A 21,773-nucleotide genomic window follows, 5' to 3' on the forward strand; every position below is an offset into this window, starting at 1 on the left:
AGTAAGAAGTATGCTCTATTATTTAATATTTTACCCAACACCCACCCATTATTAAGGCAGTTCAATTGAACTACTTGAATTACGTTTTCGGCGCCACTGTGTATACCTATGTATTTTTATTTTATTTAATAATAACATGGGTGAATTAACAAATATGTAATTTATTGAATTCAAAATTCAAGTTGACTTCATTAATTCGAGTTAAATAGATATATTGGAATCACTAGACTTTAGAGTCTAGAAGTTAGAGGAATAAGTCAGTTGACGAAGATCCATTATTTCAATCTCTGTTACATAATATAATATTTTATATTTATTATTATGTATTTATGTTATAAATCTGTGGCCCATTTTTCTCCTGCTGGTACTATTTAAACATTTCATATTACTTTCTTTTGTTCAATATGCACCCGGGTAAAATAATGTTCTATATACAAGCTGCAAGTAGATAAAATTAGTGTTCGCCAATTACGACGATTTTTCTAGACTATATAGGTACCTACCTGAAATATGAACATCTTGTGCGTCAATTTATTTGTCATAAATTAAAAAGGTATAAATTGGTTGCGCCAGAAAAATATTATAATGAAGAATTCATTGTATAATTCACTATTTTACTTTAATATATTATGTTTGAATATTCTATTTTAATTAAATATACAAAATATGTCAATGTCAAATGTTATTCTAACAGAATTGTAAAAAAAAAAATTGTAACAATGTATTTTTAATATTTTTCAACAGCCATTGTAACAATACACCGCAGGAGCCTTATATTAATTTTACAAGCTTTTTGACCCAACGAATAAAATGTTAATGACATTTATAGAAAAAAAAACTAAACAAATTAGAAACAGAAATTATCGTAAACAGCTCAACACATGTCGAAATATTTTGAAAACTATATGGTGTATACTATATAGACAATTCTAATATAAACATTCCATGACATTTTTTATGTATTTACGGTCACTTGTTATAGAGTTACATCAAAAACCAAAATCGATTTTGAGTAAAAATTTTCTTTATATTTTTTATTTGTGTTTCCCGTCGCTTTTGAAAACTACCTACTGGGAATCATACATTTTGACCTCCTCAATGCTCCAACTAGATTCGGTTTCCCAATATCGAAGAAAATACTGAAGTGAAAATCGAAACATTATTTCGACAGATAAAAAAAAATAAAAAACACACATCATTGTAAAATTAATACTTTTATTGCTCCGCATAGAATCTTAAATACAAATATAATAGGTACATTTTAAAATTTGTTAAATAGGTTCAATGACTTGAATGTCATCGTCATGTTAAAATGTTTAGAGTTTTAAATTGTATTTTAAAATAAATTATTGAGAATTACTTTGAAAAATTAATCTATAATCTAAAATCTATTTTGAGATGAATATACGTTCATAGTTCATTATTAAAGGTTTCACGACAAAATGTCTATTTATAATGTTTGCAAATTGAATTTTAAAAAAACACCAACAAATTTTTAACCACATCGCTTTTGACACAGTCCAAGTCTGTATGAAATGGGAAGGAATTTGTGCTGTTAAAACGGGAGGTGTTTGGGAATTGACGTATTTACAACGCGGTAGCCGTTTGGAAATTGACCTTTTTATAAAACGGGAGACAAATGGGATATATCCCATAAATCAAGTACGATTTGCAGGCCAGATTTATTAGAGGGACGTATGAATTGCGGCCCGCGGGCTTATGACAGGGACGTACAAATTGCGGACACATAATAATGACCGTTAGTCATATACATGAACTAAGATATCTTAGTTCATGGTTATATAATATAATGATCTAAGTAGTTTCCACTATTCATATCAATTATCAGCCTATAAGTTTTTTTATTGTTTTAATTTTTCATGTTTTTGTGCTGATTAATCGTATTTTTTTAATTTTAGGTTATTGGTTTGGAAAAATCATAAACTTAAACTTTCCTATTTCTTTTTCTTTAAATGTTGCCATCTGTTGTCTAATAATCACTACTTAATCACACATTTTCTTCATTTTGAATCCTTTACTTCTGAATTTTATGTAATAATACTAATATAGGTAAGTGTTAGTGGCGTATTTAGGTTTTTGTCATGGGGGGATATGATTTTATCCAGTATCCCCGCTTTTATAACTAGAGGCCTTAAGTTAAGACTCCGAAAAATGTTGCATATTATATACAGCCTATGGGGGGGGGGGATTGATCCGCCCCCCGGTAAATACGCCACTGTGTCAGATTGACTCCCAACTATGACACATCAAGTATCAACAAAGTTATAGATTTTAGGATTGCTAGTGTACAATAAGACATATTTAGTTTTGAAAACTTTTACTGTTGATGTACCATCGGTTGCAGCTATCAGTAAACTGTGCTCAAACATTAGGGGGAACATGGAGTCCGGTGAATTATCATATCCACATATCTCCCCGCAGCCATATATAGCCATGCAGTGCTCTACTATATAGCACTAAAATGTCTAATGAACTATTTGTCCGAAATTATATTTTTATATATTGATATAATATTCCGTATAACATTCTGCTTATGAATGTAAAATGTATAATGTAGGTCCTATATGTTGTCAAAGCAATAAAAATCTTATAAAATAATAACGATAAAAAATAGTAACGATTTTTAACGATTTAAAATTATTGCAGTTACGGACGAAAACTGGCCAATAAAATGTCACCCCGTCACAGTTCTGACCCACACCATAGATGGCTCAAGGACTCCCAGATTATACACGGTTAACGCGTGAGCTCACGTTATAGACATACTATTGTCTATTAGGTATACATTATAATATTTTATACAGCTAGCTATTACTAATTCAAGTTTTCATTAAACATACAAAAATTAATAGGTAGTTGTTTAGTATCGATGCGATTGTGATAAACTGATATGTGAATAATAAGTAACTATACTTAACAAGGATGACTGATGAGTTGTATTACATTATGTATCTATCTTGTGTGTAAATAGGTTTTATAGTTCCATATAAAAAAATAAAATGTTGTAAAAATTGTATTTAATAAATAAAAAGCAGTTTGGACTTTTGGAGTAAACTACACTAAATTAAAATGGTTAAACCTGCTTAAACATATTTATAAGTATGAGTATTAATATAAATCTGCTAACTGATAATTCATAGTTTTGTTGTAAAGTTTTACACATTATTCAATCGAAGCGGTAAAACACTAAAACAAAAAACGGGAAATTTTCATTCATTATGTAGATCACCTATTCACATTACTTAGTACTATTTGTATATACAATTTGCAACTTATATATTTATGTTCAATGGGTTGTAATAGTATTAATGTTTGTACATAGATTATAGACAGTAAAACAAGTAATTGTTGTACAACGTGTAAGCTTTATATTTTAATATATTGACATACTAAAAAACAAACTTATAACATTTTGAATGGAAAAATTGACAACACTGTTGATATAAGTAAATCAGTACAAAATATTATAATATTAAGTACCTACATAGTACATAATACCTCTACATTAACCTCTATAAAACAATAGTATGCTATATTGTATAAACATAATACATATTTACCAATTGTAATAATTAATGAAAAACCTAGTAATAAAAATTCTGATATTATTATATTTATAAAACAATTAAATGTTTTTGTACAGAATTTTTTCTTTTTTAAAATTAAGAAGTAAATAGATACCTACTAGATAAAACCTATGTCCATTAGCCATTGAAAAAAGGTTATACGAAACAACAATTAAAAAAATAAGTAATAACAATTATACTAACATATAAAAAGTTTTTAATTAATCAACCAAAACACAAAAAAAAAAAATGTGATACTATAGTAATTATTTTCCTTTTTTTTTACACTTGCGATCATTTACAACTTCTGTTTTTAGAACTGCATGGTTTGCATCTTTTAAATGTTGATGTAGTTTGTTTTTTGATGAAAATACTGATGAACAAACACCGCACGCATGATTGGACTTTTTGATTTTGGGGGTTTCAACTATTTTTTGTTTTTTTTTGTTTTTTGTTGACTTTTCTGTTGTTGGTCCTTCTTGAGGTTGATTCTCCTTCAATGATACTTCGGTCTCCACTTCTGGCACTGAATTATCGGTGTCATCAGGTATAGGATTATGATCATCATCGTTAGTCTTTTTAGCACTTATCAGTACAACATTGTCTTTATGCTTTTTAGATGTCTGATGATTGTGTAAAGCTTTTTCGGTTTTAAAAGACTGATCACATGTCAAACAGTATAATACATTAACTTCATCAAGGGTCTGTGAATGTTTCTTTTTCTTTTTACTTGGTTTTCTTTTTATATTTGCTGTTTCTTCTTCACTACTTAAATCAGCTTCTAATACATCATCTGTATCAATATCATTTTGAACATTTAATAGATTGATATTCTTTATTTTATTTTTATTAAATTCCTTTGCTTCAGTTTCACTACTTAAACTATTGCAAGACTCTTCATTGCTATTAGAACTATCGTATTCTGCTTCGTCTACAGCACTTTCTTCATCAGAATGACTTTGACTATTTTCATCAGAAGAACTATTGTTATTATCAGGTTCTTCACCAATAAGCAGTTTTTCGTCATTCAACATTTCGACTTTAATAAGGTCGATATTTTCTTTATGCTTTTTAGATTTTTCATGGTTTTGAAATGCTTTTTCTGTTTTAAATACTTTATTACAAGCCACACAGTATAAGCAGTTAGCCATTTCATCATCTGAATCAAATTCATCACTACTACCGTATTCAGCAATAAGGCTTTCTTCAATTACTTTTAATTCCTCTTCTACATTAGAAAACTTTGACCAATCGGATTCTTTGTAATTGGCCATTTCTTTTTGTTTATCTTTTATTCTTTTTCGTCTAGCTTCTTCCATTCGCTTACTGTTTTCCGCTGATTTCAACTTAAGAGTTTCAGCATATGCTTTTAATCGTTTATCACGTTTACGTACAAACTCTATCAATGCTTGTATCTTATCATTGCGCTCTTTCTTAGCTTTATCGCGAATCTTCTTATTTTCTTTTTCCATTAATTTGACTACACGTCTGTTGGGGGCTTGTCGTATGTCATATTCATCTAACCATCCAAATGGTTTATAAGTATTGAAACCACACCAAAAGTTGTAGAATGGTCGCACAATATCAGTATAGTCACTGTCTGATCGACCAAATGTTGGAATATAATCAGGATCTACTTCAAAATAAACACTTTCTTCGACCAATAATGTATTGAATACCTCACGGTACACAGAATAAAATCCTTTATCGTCATCACCAAAGCCTTTGTAACAAGAAGGTGAAAAATACTTAAAAAGATTAAGTTCATTAACAGGTGTATCGCCACTATTAATAATATACTCCCTGTGGTTGTCATACCATTGGCGTTCACGTGGGTCGCCTAGTACCTCATATGCTTGCTGAATTAATTGAAACTGTTCTTTAGCTTCATCAACACTATCTGGATTTTTGTCAGGATGCCACCTCAACGCTAATTTCTTATAAGATTTTTTCAAATCATCAACAGAGACATCGCGAGACACTTCTAACACTTCATAAAAACACTTCATTGTGTTTTCACTCAAAATATACCTAAAAATAATTATACACAACAATATGAGTAAATAGAGGTCATTTGAAAAATAATAATCTCAATATCTATGCTTACAAATTTATAATAGTTTACATTCATAAAAAAAATAAATTTTAAAATACACAAACATTAATGCTTACCTGATATTATATTTTTCAAAAATTTAATAATTTTCTAATTGATCTGTTTAGGGTTTTTTATGAAATGAATAGATTCAATTTTTGGACTGAAAATTTAAACTATTGGACAACAAGTCAATAATTCGAGATCGACACCGACTACCGAGTACCGTGATCCCAAGTACAACTACTTACCTCTAAAGTTTATTCTTTATATTATTATCATTTATAATAAACCACGAAGATTAGTGATATCTCTAATCTTCATGTAATAAACATTTCCCAGCACCTACCAGTTACCATAACGAGTTGTGGGAAGTCAACCAAAAAGTGGTAAACTGGTAAGTACAAGTGCTTATCACTGCACCGGTCCGTGGCCATAGATAATAAATCTTTATTCCCGTAATACCGTGTGCATGGTTGAAACTTGAAAAGTGATTACTTGAATAATCGTACGAATTTAGTCGCTAACTCGCCGTCCGCGGTTCATACTTAATTAATATACCTATTTCCCCTTGTTACCCTTTTGACTAAAAAGTTTACCAAATTATTCAATATGAGATTGACGGATGTGCTCTGGACCAAACTACCAAGGGGTCATATTTTCAAAGGGTACGTTCAATTTTTCTATGTAATATGTAAATCAATTCAAAACCATACTATTATATTATGTTGATATACAGTGTTATAATAAATAACTAAGTTGTATAATATATATAAAAAAATGTAATATTATGTAACTAATTTTGGTCATTAAGCATTAGGTAATGCTTATTATAAACATTAATTAAAATATACGAATCACAATAATATGAAAGCTAGAATTTGCTATATAGTTAAAAACAATTAACCTACTTTGTTAATTTCAGTATTTAATTATTTATATATTATAATATTATATTATAATATTAATGACCATTGAATATCATCAACCTGAAATATTCCTCTAAAATACTGTTAACTGTTATTACCTACTTAGCTATGTCTACTTTTGTACTTTAGTGTTTTAATAATTAATATTATTTTTTCAATTTTAACTGTCTAATTTGAAATAAAAACAATTTATCAAGAATTACATTTTACGGATGATACATTTTACTTACTAGAAAATAATATTGACACTTTGTACTATGTGTCAGAAAATAAATGTTTATTTTAAATACTCACATTAATTATTATATCTAGTTAAAAGATAACCATATTTACTTGAATAAATAAATAAATATTATTTATTTGAAGAACTGAATCAATAAAATAAGAATTCATTAGGTTCTTAAATACACTATACAGTTTAGGAACTACTTAACATTAAGTAGAATTATAATATTATAGTAATAATTACTCGTCCAGCGGTACATATGTACTGTACCAGTATTGAACTGGTATTCGTGGCAATAAATTTAAAGAAAATTTCAACGTTTTTTTTGTTTTGCTGATGGTATATTTAACTTTTCCTAAAAATCCCGGGGCACCCTACTATAGTATTTAACTCATGTATCTACTACCAATACCTAACCTGTATATTTAATCAATACTACTACGGTCATTACACAATATTAATAAAACTTACCGTTTACCTATCTATATCTATACTAATATACTAACATTATAAAGTGTGGAGGTTTGGATGTTGTAACAAATAAACTCAAAAAATACTGGACCGATTTCAAAAAATTTTTCACTAATAGAATGTTGCATTATCCCTGAGTCACATAGGCTTATTTACTAAAGGGGTACATTAAAACCCAAGGAGACGGGTATTTAATTTTTTAAGGGCAACACGCCATACAGGATCAGCTAGTTAATTATAATTGTGCAATGGAATATTAGATAAAATTTATTGTCCTAGACCTTAGTGGCTTTCACGAGACAAGAGTATTATGAATTAAAAATATTTGAGTACCAATGTATATACTTACATAAGTCATGAAACATATTTGTTGATTTCTTTATTTTTTTTTATAATTTAAAGAAATATTTGAGGGTGGATAGGTATTTAATAAATAATATTCATACCCACAGTTCATAGACACTGGCACCTCTTGTATTTAAATTAAAAAAATAATTATAACTGCAAGGCACATGTTCTATAGCATTTGATAATCATTAAGAAATATAGGTGGTTGAGTAGAGTACGCTTTACATTTGTAATTTGTATTAGGTATTAAGGATTCCAAAAACAAAACTGCGTGTTGAATATTTTTAGTATTCTAGATTTTTCATCTAAAATCTGATTTATTTTATATTTTTTGTGAATCATAGTTAAATAAAATAAATAAAGGAGAAAAATCTAGATCAGTTCAATTTAATGTATCTGATAAGTAATTAATAAATAATAATTAATATATATACATTTTATTTTTATTTTTTCAAGATTTATTAAGTTGGCTCGTAGTTTTTAGTGCTAAACTAATTTGCCATTTTTAATGGCTAAACTTGTAGGCCAAGCCCTGATAATAAGTAATAAATAATAATCCTGTTCTTTTCTTTATTTATTTGGGTTAAACAATCCATACAATGTTTGAATCATATGCTTTAGTGATCATAATTAAGTTTTCCTTTTGAAAGGAGGAGCTGCCTGCTGACACGGGACCTCTAGGTATTACCTTTGTGTGTAATAACATTACACTCAATTTGTGAACAAATGGTGAATTTTTTTGCAATCAAACTTATATGTCAAAAACATGTTTGTAGATTATTTTATAATTTATTACTATAAAACAAAATTTATCTATAATATTGTTACATTGTGTATCTGTATAACATTTCATTAAGTACCAATAATTTTACACATTTTGTCTAGTGTCTACTATGTCCAGCGAGAGAATACACTGACCCGACAAAGTTTGTCCTTCTTTACATCCCAACACGACATTCTGCCATTGTGAAATTAGTTTGGATGGCAGGGTCTTGAATAGGGATGTGCAGAATCGGTGTGTTTTATCTCTGGATAGAGTATATATTATACTTTTACTGTTTTAAATTTATCCCAAAAAAAATGTTTTTGTTACTTATTTAAACCAATGCCTCAGATATATATTTATGTAAAATTATTTGTAGATATTATATTATTAAAATCAATTTTATTTCTATACTTGGTAATTTTTTAATTAAATAAATAATTTAGGTACTGAAGTTTTTTAATTGATGCACACTATGCACTGAGAATCAAAAATAAGATTTATAAAAGATTAACATTAAATATTATGAGTACCTTGAAGATTTTTTTCGTTTTATTGTGTATGAGGATTTAAACTATTAAGTTATAAAGTTAAAATAAATATTATATATATTATAATATTAAAAACAAAATATTGGTTAAAATAAATAAATATTTTGTTTATGTGTTCCACCTACCTAATCCACTTTTTTTGTTACAGTAAACATCGTCTGGTCAAACCGGTTACTGGCTTAGATATACATAAAAAACTTAGAGATCTTCAACGAGAAGAACAAAACATGTTTTACCTTCGGCATTCATATTTGACCAAGGTAAATATGCATAGAAATAGATATTAGGTATATTTTTCTGTCAACAATTAGTTTTCTATTCTTAATTCTTATAGTAATAACTAATATGTATGATACTATTTTTTAAGAACACTGTTTCATTTCAAACTTATATTAAGAATTAAAATCTGTCTGCAATTATAGGAAGAGTCATATGGGCATTCACAAGAACAAGGTCGCTTTGAAAAATGGATGAGGAAATGGAAAGTGTTACAATCGGAAAAATTTGGAAAACACAAGTCAATGGAAAATCACTTAAGTCATCTTAGGTCAACGGATGGATGGGAAAGTTACTAAGAGCTTCCAAAAAAAATATTTAATTATTAGATTCTTTATAACTTAGTTTGTATGTTTACTTTAACGTCTGTGAATGTATGAAGGAAAAAAAATGTAAAATAAATTAATGTGATTATAAACATTTAAATACATATGCGACATGTTTAAGTTACTAGTTAACAAAATATTGAAAAAAAATTAAGGTTATAATTTTGATTCAAGGCACGGTTAATCATAGCCTGGTGCACACAACTGCATCTTCTTCCTCAGTCAACCATTTATTGTCAATTGCTTGTTCTTTGTTCAATGTCCTACCACTTCCCAATAATTCTGCAAACTGTGCCGCGATTGGATCACTTCCAACTGTTGCTACTGCCACTACTTCATTTCCTTTGCAATAATATACAACAGCTTTGAAGTTTTCAAGATCGCCATTAATTAAAACATCAGTGTAACCATGGTTGAATCCTTTGAAATTATAAAATAGGCAAAATTTCACTTTAGAGATTTAAAAAAAAGAAAAAAGAACATACCAGCAAATCTTATGCTAGTGCCAAATAATGCTGTCCAGAAAAAGGGAACAGACTTAATAGGAGTTTTTTTGCCAAGCATTTGTAAGGCAGCAACTTTTCCGTGGTAAGTAGCCAACTGCCAATGACCTAAGGATGATTTAATGTTAGAGGGGTAGACAGGAGCATTGGCAACATCTCCACCAGCAAAAATTCCTTTCACATTGGTTTCCAAATACTATATTGAAAAAAATATTTTGTTATCATTAATTCACTCAATCTAGTAAAGAAAAAAAATCGCACCTTATCAACTTCAATTGTACCATTAGAAGAGTTAATCGCAATATTAGAACCAGCCAAAAATTCAACATTAGTTTTCGATCCAGTGGCCATGATGCAAACATCTGCCTTTAACTTTTGACCATCAGACAATTCTATTTCAGATAGTCGATTATTATAACCAATGTAATTTTTTACACTTGTTTTCATGTGAAACACTACGCCTTTGGATTCAAATAATTCCTGGACTCGTTCGCCTATTTCTTTTCCTAAACTTTCTTTGAAAGGTACATCACTACGGCCAATCACGTGCACAGATTTTACTTTAGAAAAAGTTGCTGCAGCTAATTCCATACCTAAAATTTTTTATTGTGTTTATTATTTACTTATGTTAATAACTTAAATTGAAGTTTAAAAATTTTAATTTTACCAATAAATGATGATCCAACAACGACTAAATGACAATCAGATGATAAACTTTGATGGATCTTATGTGCGTCTTCGATTGTGCGTAATGTAAATACATTGTCATACTTGGAAACTTCTGGTGTAGAACGAGGTCTAAATATATTTAATTATTAGAAAAATAAATACTAATTATTTTAGTTAAATGGATATTTACGTCATTCCACTGGCGATAAACAAAGCATCAAATGTTAATTGTTCATTGTTTGATAAATATACAACTTTTGTACTTGTGTCAATTGATTCTACACTAGTCTTAGTTAGAAGTTCAATGTCTCCAGACTGAAAAATATAAAGATTATAAAACTATTAAAATATTTCTAAACAATAAAATACACAGAAATAAAATTTTATTGCTTTTTGAAAAATTAGGTTAATTTATGGACATCGTAGGACAATGCATAATGAAAAATTTTAACATGTAACAGATTAGTAAAACGTAAGTACCTACTGTAGTTTTTGACTAAAAAAATGTTGTTATACTATACATTAAGATTTAAAATATAATAAACCACCATAGGCGCAATTGACTAAATTTTTTGGGGGGACTTGAGTCCCCCTCCCCATAGGCCATATAGCTTAGTACCACAGAATATAAAAATTAGTACTAATTTCTAGATTTTAAACTGGGGGGGACTTAACTGACATTTGGGGGGACTAAGTCCCCCCTATTTGTGCCAATGCAAACCACTTTTACAATTTAATATAATTAATTTACTTCATAAAAGGGTAGAGAACGTAACAATATGCCATTCACATCAGAACCTAAGGCTTTGCTCAGTTTTGTTCGGTCGTACGGTAAATAACCATCTTTTGAGATCAATATCAATCGTCCATCATATCCTTCTTGTCTTAATTTCTCTACACATTCTGTACCAGCGGGTCCTAGAGCAATAGTTCAATATTACTTTTCAATTTTAATTTATGATAAAATAACTAAATTACCACTTCCAATGACAATGAATGTACGCTTGTTTTCTAGATTGCGTTTAGTTAATGGTTTCACAAATTTAGCGTTTTCAAGTGCACACTTGTTGGCGGATACTTTTACATTACCATTGGTTACAGAAACTTTAAAACTTGGAATACTATCTAAGCCAGGGAAATCTTCAATGTCACCTATTTATAAAAAAAATAAAAGTTTTAAAACACCTTTAAATTAACATCATGTTTAATAAGTATTTGTTTTACCGGTTTTCAAGTTGAAACAAGCACCATGCCAAGGACATCTTACTGTTCCATTTCCTAGAGCGCCTTTAACTAAAGGTGCACCATAATGTGAACATTTCGATCCAACAGCAAAAAATTCACTATTTTGTTTTACGACTAAAACTTTGTTGCCATTGTTTCCAATCTCAAATTCTTGCATTCTATTATTTTTTATTAATAAAAATGTATATAATTTTAAATGTTATGTACCAATATTACAATTATTGATTTACCCATTATCAGGAATGTCATTTTCTTTACACACAATTTGTTCGATGACATCATCACTGGGGCCTGTAAATACATAAAATAATTATCAACACATAAAAAGAATAATGAGTAAATTTACTATACATAAATAAATATTTTCTTAAAGCATTAGAATAAAGTGTGCATTTTAATGAAATTAAAAAAAAAATACCAAAAAGCAAATGAAAAAAATACAATAAATTTAAACAAACACACACCCGACATTGTTCTGCAAAACACACGCAATTGGGAACGTATACTACTTCTAAATACTAGTCTTCGAATAAATAACATTCAATCCCTGTATGATATACCGGATTAATAGCCTGAAAGCATGCACATAAAAAAATGAATCAACTTATTTTTTGTATTGAGTATGATAGGAATTCACTTTAAATAGTTTAATGATAAGTTATTGATGATATGATAGCATTTTGCTAATCAAATGGTAAATGATAAAATTATTAGTATCCACGTATATTATGAATGTATAATATGTATATACAAACATAATAAGTAGTTAATTATATTGAATGTTATTTATGTGAGTATGATTACCCACGGTGAAATGATTTTTATGATAACTTATAAATCCAATGAATTGCAAAAGTGATGTCAAACATAGATTTTGATGACATTCATACACACCATGAGGCATATGAATTAATTATTTTATCATGCAAATATTTTTAATTTTATTTGGTACATTATATAGTATAGAATTACACTTTAAACAAACATTTAAACCTTTAAAGTGCTTAATTGAAAAATAGATACTTTAAAATGTAGATAAAATCTTTTAAATTAAAATTTTTTATAAAAAAAAATATAATATGATATAGGTAGGTAATATTTTAACAACCTATTAATTATTGTTGCATTTGTAATAAAAAATAATCTATAAACTCACTCTGTTTTATAGTAGGATTTGAGTTTACCTCGTAGTTGAGGTCACTATAATGAAAGTGTTAAATATGAATTCAATGTTATATCATTATATACGAAAAACTATTCGGAACAAAGGAGATGGGTAGATCTGAATCTATTTCTGAGGGTAGTTTATATTAGTTATAATACTTATTATTATTATTTATTTGTGTATTTGGCAGGTATAACTAATTTTTCTCAAACACAGCATGTAACTATAAATATCTTAAAATAATTGTAAATATTTTGTAAATTCCATTGTGTATAGAAAATAACAATATAAAATCATTTGGTAAAAATTTTAAGTCTACAATTATTCTTTACAAAAAAAATAGATTTCAAAAATATATATACTGAATAAGTACCAATTAGTATAAAATCAAAATATATAACAATACATTTGAATTTCTGAAAACAAAAGCATAGAAAGATACGTTTAATTTAACATTTAAGACATAAAGAGAATTATGATTAATGATCAATAATAGTATAATATTCATGTTTATTATAATAGTTTATGAAACTTTAAATGATATCATCTGACCAGTCCAGCAGTCCAGAGTACTAAAGTAAACATACAAGTTACTTATAATTTTAAACTAAAATATGATTAAAAAACTGGGGTTCGGGGCTACAGATAAAATTCCAAGCCCTCTTATCCGTACTCAGGACCTAGAAAAAATAACGGTAATATTCAGGGTTTTCTGTAAATTAATAGGTAAAAAATGTAAAAACCCCAATGTTAAAATTATTGAGGAATTTTGATAGGTCTAGAAATTACATTAGTAGATTCTAAATTGTATACCTACCCACTAAATATAATTTAGTACTGTTCCACAAGTTATGTTAATTAAAAATTATAAAAACGTGTAAAACGTGTTCAGGAATAAAAGAAACTTTTATTGAATTAATATTTGAAATAAATCGTTACATTTTCGTTACCATTGTACATATAGAATTGTTTGAATAAATATAAAATATTTGCATTAAATAAATGGTATACTATGGTATTTCAGGTACTACTCTGGATTGTATCTATGCATTTATAACACAATATATATTACCTAAATTATTTATAAATTTATGAAATCATTAAATAAACCTCGAAATAAACTCAGTCATAAACTTATAAATCATTTTAATAATTTCAAAGATCCCTAAATAACTATTAATAATATAATAGATTTAAAAAATACATGAATTAGATGGTATTTTTTTTAGAAATGATAGGTAACAAAAAAAAATTAATAAAATATATTATTTTATTTTTAAAACCCAATAAAAAATAGTTAAAAACAATTAAGTGAATTATTAATGGTACTTATAAACCAAAAATTAAAAATAATATAAGTATAGTATGTAGGTAAACTGTAGTTGGTTGTACACTATAAATATTAATACTTTTGACTTTTGATATGAACTCTGTTCAACTGATAGTTTTAAAATATGTGCTTTGATTAAATTTAGTTATATACCTTATTTAAGTTATAAAATAAGGAATGATATAGATACACGCTAATACCATGTTCAAAATAAATAACAAGGTAACAAAAATTAATACTTAAACACCTATTTAAAATTGAAATTTGGATTAACATGGGTTTTACCATTAATTAATATATTAAGTAGGTTTTTGTAGGTAATTGTATTATTTGTTGTTTTAACTAAAAAAGGATAAATTTAAAGCATAAATAAACCTATTGATAATCGTGTTCATTTAACCATCATTAAAATCATCTAAATATCTTATTAAATCCAGGAACACAAAAATTCAACTATTTTCACATTTGCTATTGAAAAATTCTATGTTTATAGCTATTTAATGTCATTACAGACAATTTAAGTACATTTGAAGTATTTAATGAATGCATAATTATAATAATGAAGGTAGGTTAGAACAAATAAAAATGTTGGCCTCTCAAATGTTTGAAAAATAATTAAATACCTATTATATTCTAATAATTTTAATTTTATATAATGTATACTGTATAGTAAAATCTAGTGGTAAATGCAATAGTTTATATTTCAGATCTTTAAATGTCATTGAAAAAGCAATGTTTGCAGGCAATGAATAGGGAAAGCCAAAGATAAAATAGATACCTACACATCTACCTATTTCTATTTCAAATTTAAAAATAAACAATTACCAATAAATAATTACAGTAGGTAACAGGTATAATCAACTATCAGTAGTTATTATTTTTTTATTGGACTACTAGAACAAGGTGTATCATTAAACTACTGTAGTGAGCTATTACATGCAGATAATATGGAAAAAGTCAAAGATCACTATTATTTTTTATTCAATATAATTATATAATTAGATAGGTAATTGATATTATTTAAAAATTTTACGATAAACAATTACATGAATTTGTAAAAAAAAAATGCAATACCTACTCACATAACACAAAAGCATGTTGAATACATTAGGTAAATATAATTACATTTATAGACAACTGTAGTTTGACCTATGTTTAACAACCAAAGGTATTATTAATTTATTCTAAATGTTCTAAACTATTATGCTCACAATTCCAAGGCTTAATCATTTGAATACGCATTTGTAAATTTATAAAATATACCTATAACATGATGCAATGGTTATACTATAGATTTCATAAAAAAAATTATTATTATTTTTTAGACTGATTTGTTATCTTTTAAACTTTTAAAAATTATATAAGAGGTTAGATACATTATCCAAATAAGTTTATTAGTTTATTTTTTAATGAGCATTATTATTTCTTAACTGAATTCATAGTAGGTATTTTTAAATTTTATTATTCACAAACAGGTTTATAATTTTTTGTCTATTTTAAACTATTTTATTACCATATTAACAGTACGGTAGGTAATTCCTATTTAAACTTTTGGTAAATTATTATTTGTGAAATTAAAATCATAACTTTTTTTGTATGCAGAATATACAGTTTGTAGGCGATGTTTTAGGTAGCAATTTAACACCAATGTTATTATTGTTGGAAAAATAATGGAGTTACCATTAGTTGGATAGGTCTGCATAATAACATATGAATAGAGCGTACAAAGAGATAAATTATTAATGCCAGTCAGTTATATGTAGGCATTACAGCTGCTGTTTAGGTAGGTACCCGAAATATAAACCTACTGGAAAGCTTGGGGAAAGCCTGGGAAAGCTCAAGCACAGCCGGAGAGGAGATGAAAACAGATCGAGTGGAAAAACGGTGATGGCGTAGTCTTAATTTATAGGTATTTGATTATCGGCCGCAAGAATTAAATAAAAAAAAAAACCGAACAATACGAAAACTCACCTTCGGTGCTCTTGGACGCTATCGAGCCCATTTGACAGCTCGGAGTCGACTGTTGGCGGTGGCGGCGATGTGGAAAACGTTCGGCGGCGGTGGGAAAGTACTGTTACTACCCACAGCGATATCGTTTCGATCTATATAATATCGTTATTATGTATCGCCGTTCACTCTGGTCATAACTACCTACTGCGTACTTATGCCTATTTAGAACTATGACGTGTGTGGTACGCGTAATAATTCTTATAAAACAGGTCGCGCGGAGAGATTTCGTCGTCGCCGAGTGCCGACGGGTGAATGTGTGAGAGTATAGTCACCGTGACCGTGCGCGCGCGTCTGTGGCCACGAGAAATATAATATTATTATGAACGAAAAAAAAAAACCAATATTAATAATAATAATGATAATTACGGTCAGGTGGGGCGCAAGGCGCGTGAACACGCAGATAGAACTGAGCACCGATGGACTGCGTAAAGTGTTAACCGGACTGTCGTGTCCAGTCGAATTATTATTATGAGTTATGACGGATGTTCACGCCGAGACTCCAAGAGACCTTGAAACTCGGTCGGTAGGCGAACGTGACTCCACGACTGTGACTGTCGTCGATTACTACAACAATAATACTTAAAAATGATTACGACAGTCAATAATAATAATATATGTAATCTGTCTATCAATCCACCTTGCAGCCTATAATATAGGTAATAATATTATTCACGCAATAGCGCCAACTGTACGGGGGCTTCGTGCTACCGTTTGTTTTGTTATCGACACCCCGACGGAATGATAACAGTTAACAAAAAGAAGTAAATAAACAATAATACAAAATTAAATAAAAAAATAACAAATAGGTAACAATTTTAGTGCCAAGGTGGATCAGGATTGATCACATGGATTTCAATCCACCTTGATTTGTGCACAACAAATTTTAATCAGTTTAATCTATTATGCTATATGCCTCTATATACTCGACCGTCAACCATAGATTATCTAATAGCACGGAAATACGGAATAGATGAAATTATTAAATTATATTTCATCTATTCAGTATTTTGTATTTATGTGGTAATCAATAAAACCATCTGAGAGGCCAGTATATGGGCACAAAATAATATTATGCATTTATGCATAATTCATAAAGTCACAAGCCTAAATTATAATATTTATGATCATAATTATTAATTCGTGACTTATGATCACATGTCACTATACACGTGTACCTAACTCATAAACATGGTATTTAAATATGCGAATCGCGATTACGGCTGTTTGTGTTTTTACTTTTTAATTTCCGGACGTGTTTTTGTTTCTTGTTCGATTAATGATTTGATATCGTTACCGTCGAGTCGAATTAGAATAACAATAATAATAACAGTACAACACCTACTCTCTGCGTATTACCGTATTACGAAAAACTGCAAAAGTATTACTAATAGGTAGATACCTCATAAATTATAACCACAGATATATTATAATTTATAATGACGTAGCAGTATGCTATACATTTGTGGTTATAGCAGACAACACTCACTACAACAGTGACGAATATTTTCTAAAATCTACCCACTATAATATAGCATTTTTTTTTAATAAACATACATATTTAATTGTAGTACAATTCATAAGTACTGATATTTACTTATTGTTTTTTACTATCATATTGATGACTGATCTAAGCCATTCATCCACTCGCAACCATATCCGTCCCAAGGGGGGGGGGGGCAAATGAGGCAAGTGCCCTAGGGAGTCTAAAGTATTATGAATTTAGGGGGCGTCATAAAATGAATGATAAAAAGAAAAATTTGGTGTTTTTATTTTAGGTATTATTTTTTTTTTTTATAGTGCAATATCAAAGATGAGTATCTATCAAATTGTATACTATTAAATATAATTTAATTTTTAATATGTTTAGTCTTAATGCGAGTATGCGACATACCTTCAATAATATATAAATATATATTAATAATATTATATTCAATATTCATAAAAACAAATAAAAATATTTTCTACCTAATACTTAAGAGTTATAAGACTACAATAGTAATTTATTTACATGCAATATATTTTAAATATGTATACATATTATTAAAAAAATTAAGTAATATACTTATAAACTAAACTAATTCATATCTTTGGTAGTATTAAATATTTTCTTCACTTAAGAAAGTTTTTTTTTCTGGTTTTGGAATCAGCAAATTTATAAAGGACTCTTATTTTCCAAATCTAGTTTATTAGCTAGGTACATCCATTGGCGCAACTAGGGGGGGGGGCTTAGCCACCCCTGACTAAGATTTAGCCCCCCAAAAATATCCTTATTGATTTAGTTATAAGCCTCATATAGGTTATTTTTAATAAATAGTTTTGTTAGCCCCCCAGAATTTTAACCCTAGTTGCGCCTATGGCGTACATCTTTTTCTATACCTTTTTAAAATAGAAATATTAGAAAGGCGATCTTGATTCCTGACCCATACTATTCCTCAAATAATGTTTGATTAATTTCAATTTTGAGAATGACGTCTTTTCCACCGTCGTTACTGTCCCATAGAATATAAATTATATATGCAGTTATAACATCGCAATATGGATTAGAGAAACCAGTTTTAATTATAAACAATCTTAATTGTTGTGTTTAGTAATCTTTATTTTTGCCTGGTAAAATATGGAAAAATGTCATCATTATGTTATATTTATAGAATAATATTTCAATAACACATAAAATATCTATACTGACAGTGAAATTTGATTCCTTTCATAAATACCTACATTAAAATGATGTGATTTTGATATTAGTTATCAAATACGAAAATAGGTTGAAATTATTAGTTGGACTGAGCCGCTGAGGCCTGGGGTCCCTTCAGTCTGTGGGCCTCATTGATCAATCACCCCCGGGTAGTTGTGCTACTGTAATTATTAAACCCAAAGATATAATTATTATGTATATTATGTTATAACCAACTCATTACCTATCAATTTTACCTACTTCTTAAAATAAATCGAATTAGAGAGTTTTACTGAATTCTGTAAATTATATTCACTTATATTCACTCGTACAATTTACAATGTTGACTGTTGTACACGCCACACGTAAAACGCAGAACGTATGTTTTATAATAAAATCTACTAATTTGTGAAAATAGTTATATATTTCTTTCTGTAATGTACCCAGAATAATGAAATCGGTGTCAACTTCGAAAAAATCATAGAATTAAAATAAATATATTAATTAAATAAATATGATTCCAATAATTATAATAAAAAAATAAGTATAGGAACCTTTAATTAATAAGTATTAAACATATTTAAGGTACGTGGTTAATTATAAGTTAAAAATGTTAAGTAAATATTTTTTGTGGGAAGGAGAGGGGCGTCAAATATTGTTGCCCTAGGGCGTTTTTGATGGTTAGAGCAGCACTGCTCACAACTCACAAGTAACGGGCGTATATCGATTGCGCCGAAATTACCTTTTTACCTGTAAAAAATCTATCGATTGCGCCGCGTATCGACTCCGCCGAACTTTTTTACATATTGATTCGGCCGATCGCCGACTATCAATCCGCTGAATATCTGTAAACTGTTTATTTTAATAATAACAAAATGTAAAAGGCTTATGTTTACATTTATATTAATGCCATTTTATGATATAAAATATGTTTTATTTCATAAGTAGGTACCTACACACTATAACTTACTGTAATTTGTAGTTAACTCGTGACAAAATTTAAAAATACAAACTTATTCGTATATAATAATAAAAAGGCCAAACAATAATAAAATCAGCAAAAACAAAAATTATGAAAAAAAAAATTATTTAACAAATATTTTTGACGATTATATAAATAAAAAAAATCGATAGATTCACTTATATAAAACTTGCTTTAAGCCACTATTTTAAAAAACTACCATTTTGTATACATTTTTACTGCTTAATTTTTTTTTTTACCATACGGCGAACGATTTTCACAATTATTTAACTACAAAAATCAATAGATTCTCTTATACATATAAAACCTAACATAAATAAATAACCGGCGTAATTGATATTAAAACGGGGGAGTTGATAAAAGATAAAACCCCACAAGTAACAAATAAATCTTAAAAAGGTGGGTAAGTGGATGTCGCTCTGCTGTACATTAGGTTACAAGTGGATCACTGTAATGGATGGTGTTAAATTTGAATTTAATGATATAATATCATTGTATAAGAAAAACGATTCTGAGCGAAAACGGTCAGTCAGCCTATGATATTACTAAGTATATTTGATGATATTACTGTGAATAAAGAAATTTATATAACCTATTTACGTGGAGCCTTGTTTTAAATGTTCAATCCTTAGCCATAAAAGTTAAACATTTTATACATTTTTAACTACAAAATAATTAATAAATTATAAATTTGATAAATGTTGTCAAAATTTGAACTTTAAATGCTTATAAAAAAAAATTGTGCCTATGTATTTTTAATATTATTCAACTGCTATTAGAACGATATATCAGGAGCCTTATATTAAATTTTCACGCTTTTTTACCCAACAAATAACATTTTATTGATATTTATAGAAAAAAAAACTAAAAAAATTGAAAACTGACAATGTCCGTAAACAGCTCAAAAAGATTCAAATTATTTTCAAAATTGTATGGTGTATAGGAAATGCAATTATAAACATTCAGTCAAAATTTCATGTCCCTACGGTAATTTGTTGTGGAGTTACACCATAAACCAAAATTGATTTTCTCAAAAACAGATTTTGCGTAAAAATTCCCGTTTTCCTTAATTTTTCTTTTGTTTTTCATGTCGCTTTTGAAAACTACTGGGAAATGTTTACTTTTGACCCCCCAAAGTACCAACTAGATTCACTTTCCTATCAGAAAAGTTACTGTTGAAGAAAATCCAAGCACTTTTACGGTCCTAAAAGGTGATGACAGACACGAAAATAAAAAAAAAAAACACACATCATTGTAAAATCAATACGTCATTCATCGCTTCGCTCAGAATCTAAAAAAATAAATGAAAAAATAAAAAAAAAACACATATCATTGTCAAATCAATACATTAATCGTTCCACTCAGAATCTAAAATCAAAATCGAGAAATAAGTACCTATTAGGAACTCACAGTCAGAGGCACAAGGTTTTGACACACGTAGGTACAGTTTTACACTTTTACCTAAATATTTTTATTTTCCCTTAAATTGTTCGGTAAACGATTACTAAAATATAGTTATTAGTTCTTTTGTATGTTAAGACATTTTAATAATATTAGTATTATGCAAAATCACATGACAACAATTTAAAAATTACAATATTTATTTTTGAAAGTTTTAGGTTT

General features: G+C 28.2%; 3 protein-coding genes across 6 annotated transcripts; 1 reads left to right on the forward strand and 2 right to left on the reverse strand.

Moving 5' to 3' along the window:
- Nucleotides 1-3,021: 3,021 nt before the first annotated feature.
- On the reverse strand, nt 3,022-5,953 carry LOC132950941 (dnaJ homolog subfamily C member 21-like). Its single transcript, XM_061022574.1, has 2 exons — nt 5,760-5,953; nt 3,022-5,618 (listed from the first exon to the last, which is right to left on the reverse strand). Exon 2 carries the CDS (start codon nt 5,594-5,596, stop codon nt 3,854-3,856), a length of 1,743 nt encoding a protein of 580 aa, XP_060878557.1. The 5' UTR covers nt 5,597-5,618; nt 5,760-5,953; the 3' UTR covers nt 3,022-3,853.
- Nucleotides 5,954-6,120: 167 nt separating this feature from the next.
- LOC132950949 (large ribosomal subunit protein mL63) lies at nt 6,121-9,678 on the forward strand. Its single transcript, XM_061022588.1, has 3 exons — nt 6,121-6,350; nt 9,119-9,230; nt 9,393-9,678. Exons 1-3 carry the CDS (start codon nt 6,295-6,297, stop codon nt 9,543-9,545), a joined length of 321 nt encoding a protein of 106 aa, XP_060878571.1. The 5' UTR covers nt 6,121-6,294; the 3' UTR covers nt 9,546-9,678.
- On the reverse strand, nt 9,649-17,105 carry LOC132950942 (apoptosis-inducing factor 3-like). Of its 4 annotated transcripts, XM_061022576.1 has the most exons (12): nt 16,861-17,105; nt 16,456-16,785; nt 12,454-12,561; nt 12,220-12,280; nt 11,969-12,147; nt 11,723-11,896; nt 11,496-11,662; nt 10,935-11,059; nt 10,743-10,873; nt 10,337-10,668; nt 10,058-10,271; nt 9,649-9,992 (listed from the first exon to the last, which is right to left on the reverse strand). In XM_061022576.1, exons 3-12 carry the CDS (start codon nt 12,527-12,529, stop codon nt 9,757-9,759), a joined length of 1,695 nt encoding a protein of 564 aa, XP_060878559.1. In that variant the 5' UTR covers nt 12,530-12,561; nt 16,456-16,785; nt 16,861-17,105; the 3' UTR covers nt 9,649-9,756. The 4 variants fall into 4 exon arrangements, with proteins under 4 accessions (XP_060878559.1, XP_060878558.1, XP_060878561.1 ...); XM_061022575.1 differs by having other exon boundaries at nt 16,456-17,105; XM_061022578.1 differs by lacking the exon at nt 12,454-12,561 and having other exon boundaries at nt 16,456-16,586; nt 16,861-17,104.
- Between the last annotated feature and the right edge of the window lie 4,668 nt (nt 17,106-21,773).

The sequence above is a fragment of the Metopolophium dirhodum genome, chromosome 8, assembly GCF_019925205.1.
Source record: "Metopolophium dirhodum isolate CAU chromosome 8, ASM1992520v1, whole genome shotgun sequence".
Lineage (NCBI taxonomy): Eukaryota > Metazoa > Arthropoda > Insecta > Hemiptera > Aphididae > Metopolophium > Metopolophium dirhodum.